Source organism: Ruditapes philippinarum, unplaced genomic scaffold (assembly GCF_026571515.1).
Source record: "Ruditapes philippinarum isolate M1 unplaced genomic scaffold, ASM2657151v2 ctg4721_1_1_1_1, whole genome shotgun sequence".
NCBI classification, from domain to species: Eukaryota; Metazoa; Mollusca; class Bivalvia; order Venerida; family Veneridae; genus Ruditapes; species Ruditapes philippinarum.
The window spans coordinates 141,027-151,191 of record NW_026856658.1 but is presented as its reverse complement, the minus strand read 5'-3'; the positions used below and the strand labels follow the sequence as shown (position 1 = coordinate 151,191).

Here is a 10,165-nt window from a genome sequence, read left to right as displayed (position 1 = left end):
TGCATTTACTTTCTTGAATATTCACGTTTTAGTTAAAAACAAACAATTTTAAAGAAAATGCAAATATGCGAAACATTTCTAATTTTACTTACAGTAAAAAAATCAAAATTTGCTCGCAGTACTTCAGAAATTCACAAGAAACCAAATTAATATGACATATCGGCATATAGCTGTACTTGTAATGTGTTACCCTAGGTTATGCTTTGGCATTCATGTACCTTTCATTCTAAGCTTTTATCTTGTTTGTTGCTTCGTAGTTGGGCATGTTATACATACTGCCATTAATTGATCAAACTATACCAGATATACAAAATTAATCAATTTAAAACTTGATTGTAGCTTCAGAATATGTATTGTTTTTCCACTCTTTCTGAGAGACACCATGAGAAAATGATATAAATAAAAATAATAACAACAGTTTTACGTTTAATTTCCATTGACAATCATTATATGCATGTATTATAATAACGCATATGCACGAGCTAAAAAGATTATAACTGCTTTGAAATGTCAACCGAAATTGTGTGCAGAATGCAAGTATTTAAATTTCAATGGCAAACACATGCTTATCAAACAACAATAATCGAAAACTATTTTGAGGAACAAACTTAATTAACTAAATATAACAAATGCATAAAGTATGTTATGAACTTACAATCTTACAGTAGAGTAAGATAGGCTTAATACAAAATGATTCCATAAGTAGCATAAGCTAAACTAGTTCTCATAACAAAGAGTGATATAACAAGTAATACAACAACATGTAATGATATTTGTAAATGAACGTAAATGAAGATAAAACAATAACTTCAATGCCAAATCAGATTAATTGCTTTTTTTAAAATTGCTGCTCCATGTAGGTTTCGGTCCAGATTTTGAGGGTCGATTTTGCATTGATGATCTGGATTTTGGTTTATTTTGTTGACTACTTATACTTTGGTCCTGGCCTTGGTCTTTTTTAGACTGCTCCTTTGCCATTTCACTTAACATGCTTTCTATACGTTTACCCTGTTCAAGCTGTTCTTCGTGCTGTTTCGCATGTTCTCTTGTCATGGCGTCCATGTCTTCTTCATGCTTTTTAGTTATATCATTTTTCATTATTGTCATAGCTTCTTCATGATTTTTAGTTATATCATTTTTCATTAATGTCATATCTTCTTCATGCTTTTTTGTTAAATCATTTTTCATGTCTCTCATATTTTCTTCGTGCTTTTTAGTTATATCATCTTTCATATTTGCCATTTCTTTCGTTAGCTTTTCAATTCCAACCGACAGATTCAATTTTGTTTCTTTAGCTTTTTGTATTTCCTCATCCTTTGCAGCTATTGTATTTTTTAATTCATCTATCTGTTCCCTAAGTGTTCCAATTTCTGTCTGATCATACTCAGACCTATCTTTACCACGTTTTCCAGCCTTTATTAACTGTTTTTTCAACTCTTGTTCCCTTTCTTCTAGTGTCTTTATTCTCGTGCTGAGTTCTTGTATTTCCTTCCCTAAACGTTCAATTACATTTGATTGAAGAGATAGGAGTTTTAAAGTTTTTTCTTTTAAATTCTGGCGGTCGTCAATTTCAATTTTATGACTGTAAAACATTTCGAAAATCTGCTCTATTTCCTGCTGTAAACTTTCATTTTCATTTGAAGATTTATCTGTGGTTTTGTTTACCTTTTGGATTTTGGACTTCTTCTTTTGATTGTTTGATACATTCTTTCCCGTTATTTTCAAGAAACCTGAATCCTGAAATTAGTGACAACCATTAGTATGCTAACAAATGAAACGCACCTTTTAATTTCTTAATTAAAATGCGTATTCGTATATGGTGGAATATTCAAATAATTGTATAATTACAACTTTATTGTTATATTACAACTTATCAATAATTACCTCTGAGCCCCCTGAAGCCATGACGTATTGTCTGTACAGTAGAATCAATTCTTGAACTGGAAAAATAAGACTCAAATCGTCATTTTATTTAAGAAAAAGCTCCATTATTCTCTACAACAGCTACAACAACAACAACAACAAATACTTTTATTTTGCAATCAAGTTCAACCATTTGTTACTTGTTTTGGAGTTTCACCTATCACCGTAACACTTATTAGATATTTTGTTTTGTTTTCTGAAAATAATTTGCTCCAACATTTGAGAATTCTCGATTTAATAATTATTTCTCTTGGGTTTCCCGTATAGAATATGAATATGTGCATTCTTTTTTTTCTTTTTTCGGAGGAAGTCTTTATGTACATTTTCAATAATGTCAATATATCTTTTACATTTGGTATCATGTTATTTGTTTTACATTTATAACTTTATGTAAGTTCTCGATGTCACCTGCAATTGTTCATATAAAGTACATGTTCATAAATATATCTTCTCTTTATTGTAACGGAACATTTGTTCACGTTATTAAATATTTCGAAGTTAACTGAAACTGAATTTGTTTTAGTTTCAGTATGAAGTAAGCTGTAAGCACATTGAAACACGTTCAAGCCAATTCCTCAAGCTGTTAAAATAAATATAGGAGATCACAGTTTATCTGTTTGCCATGCACGTATAAGGAACGAATATACTAATCTTAATACTAATCTTTATATAAATCATGTACAAGATAGGCCGTAACGTAACAAAGTAGGAAAAGAATCTGTCTCACATCCGGACAACTCTTTTATTTTACCAGATTGAAAATTCCTGTAATTTTGAAAAAAAAAGATAATTATCTTTTCATTGTTGTTTTATATACAAACATCTATGTATAAATACTATTTGTCCTGTCAAATTGATATTTAAAAACAACTCGAATGTTCCTTTTCTTTTCTTGTTCTCCCAAATTACTTTTTCACATACTGGTTCACTATTATTCAAGTTAAATTTGTAATCTTCTTATAATAAGATTTAAATCCTTCTATATTTCAGGTACGACACGTTAGAACTCGCGGTTCAACCCTTTTGCTATTTTTGAATTAGTTATATTTCAAGTTACTGTAATACATATGTATAAAAAGAACACTGAAATGTGTTTAATACAAACACATAATTCTTAAAGACATCATCAGTTGTTTGAAGACACTTTATATACGAGTATATGTAATATTACCACCAATTTCTAGACTCACAATTTATTTCGTATGAGCACACAGTCATTTATTTCAAAAGTAAATGTCTCAAAAAAAGTTAGAATTTGTTGTTTTTTTTAAAGACATGCATCATTATAACAGTCTGTTATTTTATGAAAGATAAACATTCTCCAAAACACTCGTTATACAATGTCGAAAAGCATGAATTGTAAACTGTTATAATTAACTATCGTAGTTTAACTTTATGTAACTGTTTCGAGAAAAAAATCTGTCTTACCTTTAACTCGGTTGACTTATTTGATAGTGACCAAGTACATCTAGCAAGGAAGATAAAATATGACATGTACGTTATAGATTTAGGTCATCGATTCCAAAATCGACAAACAGCTTAATTTGATTGCTACATCTGATTTGTCTTTTTGAAAAATAAGCCATACGTACTCAAGGATTAATTTCTCACAACGATAAATCCTTAAATATTGAAATATTGAATATATAACCAGCGCATGAGAACAAAGAATTAGCATGTGTTATCTTATTTAATAACAAAGTGATAAAGATATCTCAATAGCATATGATCAACGTTGTCATTAAACTCTCTTTTAAAAAATATAAAAAGTATGTGTAAAGTCCTGAGGCCAAATAATTGAGATAATAGCTTGAACTTATCTTGTCTTTCTTTGATTGTCATATAGGTAAAGATAAATCTTCGTTGAGTATCACGTCAACACTATTTTCAAGATATCTCTAGCAAAGAAGAAATTTTAAGTAAGAATTTTAAAATTTGTTAACCATTTCATCCTGATCTCAAAGCAATGTGTGTACTAAATAGACAGGAAATTGTTACATATTATAGACTACAGTTTTATAGGAAGTTATAAAACATTACAAATATGCAGCTGTACTACATTTTACAATAAAATTATGTTGTGACAATTATCAATTTTCCATATTAAGAGAAACATGGTATTGCCAAAATATTTTGATGCGTTATTTGCCTTTAGCTTGCTTTTACAAATAAACTATAACTAAATCCGTTTTACCCAAGCGCACGATTTTTATAATTTCACTAAAAGTAGTCATTTTTGTTAATAGTAATAGGAAAACATCATGAAATGCTTTATCAATAACACAATATATCGAAACCGGTGTAACATTTAATTTTGACACCGTTGAAGATTTATCCCATGGATCATTTTTTCAACAGAGGTCATTTTTCAACAGATTTTTGTATCAGTTTTCAACGTTGGAAATTTGCCCCTTCCCGTTATTTGGAAGTTATTCCAAAGTCCTTTCCGATATTCAGTGACGAACATTTGGTTTTTTATTCAAGTGGGTAGGAGCTTTAAAAAATTGCAATTCCATCGACAATGTTTACTAAATGCTTCTTAATATTTTGTGAACTATAATATCATATTACATGCAGAATAACCCACATTTGCTTGTGTTGGTTCCGCTATCACGGGAGTCGTCTAATATAATTAAAGTGGCTATCTTCTACTGTTATTAATGATTAAAAGATATCAGACAATGTGTGAGCGCAAGTGTAAACGATATATGCAGTACTCCGTTTTAAGACGGTTATGAATGAACTGCAGTCACCTGCTTACACAATTTAAGATTCAGATTACATAGACCCGATCAGGCGATCAATTGTAACATAATTCGAAATTCTTCAAATTACCTTAGATTTACGATCGATCTGCATCTATAAATGAAATAAGCACGACTCAAACTTTAGAGCCTTTATGATTAAATAAATCATCATTGTCAAATAAATAAAAACTAACTTAACATAACCATCCATTAACAGACTTAATTTCACGAGCCTGTAACATTTACAATTTTGCCCCTGATCCCCCGGCTTTAAACATCCACATCAGAAACCTGTTAAATATTAAACCGATATAATCTATTTCAAATTGTATTGGAGACTATGATTGTTGTTTCAAAATATAAAGTATTTCTTTACTATTTTGTTACCTTGACCTCTCAACTGGCATACATTCTAGTCATAGAAGTCAAATAACAGATTAAATACAGCCTTGAAATAAGCTGACTTCCTTCTCTTATAACTTTCTTTTATTTCTTCTTGTTTCACCTGCTCGACCTTATAAGTTAAATACTCTTTTCACTGAAATTCATTTTTAGCGCATATATTTAACCTTTTATGAATTTGAATCTTAAAGTATTTGAAAAAAGGTTTTATTACTGAGTCAGACATATTTTCCGACACTGATATATTGTCCAAATGCTAAACCAGATAAAATTGATTATCAGCTATCGGTGAAATATTATTTAAATAATAATAATACTTAGTTCAGTATTTGAAACTGACAAAATATTGATTGTAGAAAAAAAGATATTATAGCACAATGATCTTTTCTCACAATCTCTTCATCGTATGATAAAACATAACTTAGTTCACTTTCATTTGTGTTGCCCGTTTTGGCGTTTTCTGATTAACAGTTTACAATTTTATTCTTTTTTTCTTTTTGTAATGAAACCCAACCTAACACGCCTTTCTTTATATTTTCGATTATAATTGGGATTTCCAAGCATCCTCATCCTTTAAAGATCAAACTCTTCACTTTGTTTTACTGTTTTGTTTTTTCTGTCGTAAATAATTCCATTCATTACTTTCTGTGTGCATATATTGCAACTGATATACAATTTTCTGTATTGACGTATGACTTTTTCTTGTGCAGCTGTAATATTGTATTTCCTGTAACTAACATACAACTAGAATCCTGTGAATGACACGATCACTTTATAACAGCATTTGAAACTTATTTTGTTCTTTTGTTTATAACGAACTCTTAATTTTTTACACGTTTTGGTTCTTAGTAAGCTTGATTATTTAATCGCATGTATTGAAAAGTCATGTCCTTTACCAGCTTCTTATTGAACCATTTAACGTTCTTCAAAAAAATTGGTATGGGTCAAAAATATTTCAACATAATATTTGTTAAACATTTAAAAATTAATTTATATTTATTTAAATTATAAGAATATTAATTATTTATTTATTTATTTATTTATTTATTTATTTATTTATTTATTTATATATTTAATTATTTAAGAAATAATATCGGTCTTAGCGGTGTTTAACGGCTATTTAACACCGGTTTGGAGTTTTGATGCGTAGGAATTGACCACGAAGGCCGTAGGCCTGATTGGTTAATTGTTTCGCATCAAAACGACATTCTTGTATGTTTGAAATGACGTCAACGTTTATGAATGAGTTGTATACTTATGATGACGTCATTACGCTGCTAACGGATATTTATTAACTGATATGGATCAAATCTGTGTCGTTAGTGTATGTGAGATATTATTTCGGTATTGTATGAAAAGAAAACATTGAAAATACTGGAAATATTAATAAAAAATGTTTTCTATTTTTGCGTTAAAAGGCTTTGTAAGGAAGAAAAGATAACAGCCGCATATACAAGTAGTCCCTAACCAGTGTTAATTGGCAGTTTAACACCGGTTTTTTTTCTTCTTTGTCTATAGTGACAAAATCACGAGGAGTGTTAGAATTATTTATTTATATTTATTTATTTATCTATTTATAGCTATATACTTATTACCACAGTCTTTAGTTTGTGATGTCATTGAATTGAAAGTTCTGTACGTTACATAGTATAGTACAGAACATATGTCTTAAGATGGCGGGAATAACAAATGCGCGAGTCATCTGTGCATAACGGTCACGTGGTATTAGGTTGCATTTGGCGGTAAAATAGAGCGGAATTTTCATTCTAGTCTTGACTTCTGTCCTTTCAAGGCATAAATTTTATTAGGCTTTATTTTGAAAATGTCTGACGATGACAGGATGGATGGAATGGAGGGGATTATTGAGGCAAGGTGCACTCAGCATTGCATTGAAAGAGAATAATGAGCAGCTGTTGAAAAATATTGAGTGCATGATAAATAAGATAAGTGTTCCAATTCCTTCTGGTTCTGATATTCAAGAAAAGAACAAAACTTAAAGAAAGAATAATGACGAGCAATACAGGCATAATGCTAAGGTAATGGCTTAATTAGAAGATATTTGCACATCTTTGTCTTCACAAGATATCGATAGGGCACGAGTTTCAGTTATAGAACTTAAATTTTTCTTTTCGTTCATAACAAATTTTATTAATTTGCGTGGCCTGATCAGTGTAGTCTAAGGTATGCACTATGTAAACATAGTATGGGCTCGGTGTAACAGTAAATGTAAATGTGTATAGAATACATGTTTAAAATATCTGCAAAGATTTATTTACAGTATAATTGAAATGCTTTATTTTCATTTAGCAAAAGACCTTATAAAACGGAGGCAAAAGTTTATTCAACTGGTTGATTGTTCTGAGCTGAGTTGGCGCCTCGTGGCGGAGTATGAGTCGAATCCAATTGCGTCTGGTAGTGAAAACGGGAAGCGCATTTACAAAGCGGAGGCCAAGGCGAATATGAAGGCTAAAGCGGATAAGGTCAAGAAGGCTGGAATAAGGAATTTGCCTTATCATAGACGAGTCAACACGGGGGAACAGACGACTAGTCAGCCTCAGCGTTCTATGGGTTCTTCAGGACAAACTCAGCGTACAGGAATATGTTATAGCTGCGGGGATTTTGGACACTGGAAGGCAGAATGTCAGCAAAACAGGCGTCCTAACAATAAGTTACGTGTCTCTAATTGTCATATTTTTTTGTGATGGAAAGTCGCAAGACTGTGTGGTTGACAACGGACTTACTGTCCAGAGAGAGTGTACTATGTTTTATACCATGTTAAATGTTGATTCTTTAGATTGTAGAGAAGCTACTTAGACTAGTTACTTGAAGTCTGGTTGTCAAAGTAACGATTATCCAGCAAATTTCGGTAAGAGTTATATTCGCAATAGTATTGATCAATGTGAAATTTCTTCTATTGCTGAAAAAGATAAAAATCATGTAAGTATTAATGGTTTATTGCCAAAAGGGCTTCTTAAGGAATCTTAAGAATACTGGAGAAAAATTACTCCAGGTAACTATTTACTTCACGTTGTAGAAAATGGATACACGCAACCCTTTAGAGAAACGCCCCTGGATATATATTTGAAAAATAACAAAAATCTTGAGACCAAGTGATCCCTCGGAGGCATTAATCATCACAAAATTACAAGGGAATTGCAGATTCGGTTTGATTGAGTCTGTACTTGAGGGATAATGAATGTGTGCAACATCCCCCACGTCTCCTAGCCCCGGCTTGAGCGGTACTCAACTCTCAACACTTAATAGTGCTGGCATCAATGACCCCGAAGAACCAAGAGTCTTCAAGAGACAATCCAGATTTTGTAGAATCAGAAATAAGCTCTTTATTGAGCAAATGTGTTATCTCACAAGTTCAGAATAAACCAAGAATAATTAAAATAGATAAATAAAGAATCCCTAAAGAAACCCTTTAACTGTCGCTTACTGTAAAACTGGTAAGCCTAGATTAGTTTTAGATTGTAGGCACATCAACCCTTGTTTACATTTGTTCAAAATTAAATTTGAAGACAATAAAGTTGCTCAACAGCTGTTTAGCATATCCAGTTATGTATTGTCCAACAATATTGACCTGTCACTATTGCATTTGACCCTAACATCGGTAAATTCCGTAAACGTTACTATCTACCTAATGTAGATAAGCAGTTGTTTAATGATTTAAATAGTTAAGGTCAGTCGGTAAAGGTCTTTCACTTAAAGAAGATGTTAATACAAACTCGTAAGTTCGAATCCTGTGTCAGCCACATTAATGTCTTTTCTTTTTTTATCTTTATTGTGTAGTATTTTTTTTGAATTTGTATTATAAACGTGCTGTTCTTTTTATTAATAAAAGATAATGTAATGTTATATAAAATATAACTGTATATAAAACCACAACTTAAAAGGTATCCTTAAACCAGATTTAGTAAAACGATTTCAAATCAATTCATGCAAGTAAATTCCAAAATAAAATTTAAAAAATGCGTATCTTCATAACGTGCTGTTGATTAGGTATCGAACCAGAGACCTTCAGATCAGTAGTCTAGCATCTATACTAAAACACCACAACTCATTGACGAGTAAAGTTAAACATTATATCAATATATTCGTTAGATACCAGTGTTTATCCAGTGACCTTTACGAATATTAATGAAGTGCCAGGTCAATATTGTTGGACAATACACACATTTTATTTTTAAAAAGCGCTAATCATCTTGTAGAATTATTTTCAAAACATAGAAGTTTTCTAGGTTTTTATAGGACATCTAAGGGAAAAACAAAATAATTATTATATGTTTAACGTCCTCCCATTTGGCACAGCAACCGCAGGTCATATTTTCACAAAATTGTTAAGATGTGTAGTAAAATTTTGGCGATCTTTAGGTCACAAAGTCGTTATGATTTTAGACGACGGCATTGGAGGTAATGCGGATTTTCAGCAAGCTAATATTTCAAGTCAGTTAATTCAGAAAACTTTAAATGAATTGGGATTTTTGATAGATCAAGAAAAATGTAATTGGTTACCAACTCAACATGCTAGCCGGTTGGGGCATGCTTTAATTTTTTGTCAAATAGATTGTTTATCAGTTGTGACAGAATTAAACGTCTCGAATATTCTATAGATGTTTTTTGTTAATGCTGAGGGCTGACAATACACAACTTATTCAGGTGAGATCGTTTACGTTAGTTGTAGGCCAGGTAATATCATTGCGTAGTATCATGGGAACAGTAGTTTGCCGCAAAACGAGGTATTTGCGTAAGTCTATAGAAAATAGAACAAGTTGGAATAGCAAAGTAATTGTGATAGACAAAGCTTTACAAGGATTGTTGTTTTGGCGATAAAATGCGTCGGGTATGAACAAAAAAGGTAAAATCTGGAAAGTAAAGTTAATAGTTGATGCAGTCGTGTATACAGATGCAAGAAGATGGGCATTGTATGTATGATTGTGATTTGTATAAATTTTCAGATTGTTATGCAGATTATGAACATGATCAAGGATTCAGTGATAGAGGGAAAGTATCACATGTAGTTGGGTTGGCACATGGCATGCGCAAGAAATAAAAGTAGTTCTACATGGAGAGAATTAGAGGCAATGTAT

The 10,165-nt window shown here is 31.3% G+C and overlaps 1 protein-coding gene across 1 annotated transcript; it reads right to left on the bottom strand.

Annotated features, from left to right (window-relative positions):
• Nucleotides 1-349: 349 nt before the first annotated feature.
• On the bottom strand, nucleotides 350-2,475 carry LOC132747232 (paramyosin-like). The gene is made up of 2 exons (XM_060736561.1): nucleotides 1,885-2,475; nucleotides 350-1,737 (listed from the first exon to the last, which is right to left on the bottom strand). The coding sequence occupies exons 1-2, from the start codon at nucleotides 1,903-1,905 to the stop codon at nucleotides 826-828; spliced, it is 933 nt and encodes a 310-aa protein (XP_060592544.1). The 5' UTR covers nucleotides 1,906-2,475; the 3' UTR covers nucleotides 350-825.
• Nucleotides 2,476-10,165: the final 7,690 nt, after the last annotated feature.

What these genes read in the sequence shown, in the direction of transcription:
- LOC132747232 (XM_060736561.1), bottom strand. Translation starts at nt 1,905, where the DNA reads ATGGCTTCAGGGGGCTCAGAG. An exon ending in TGGCTTCAGGGGGCTCAGAG is followed by an intron (nt 1,738 to 1,884) that starts GTAATTATTGAT and finishes CACTAATTTCAG; the next exon opens with GATTCAGGTTTCTTGAAAAT.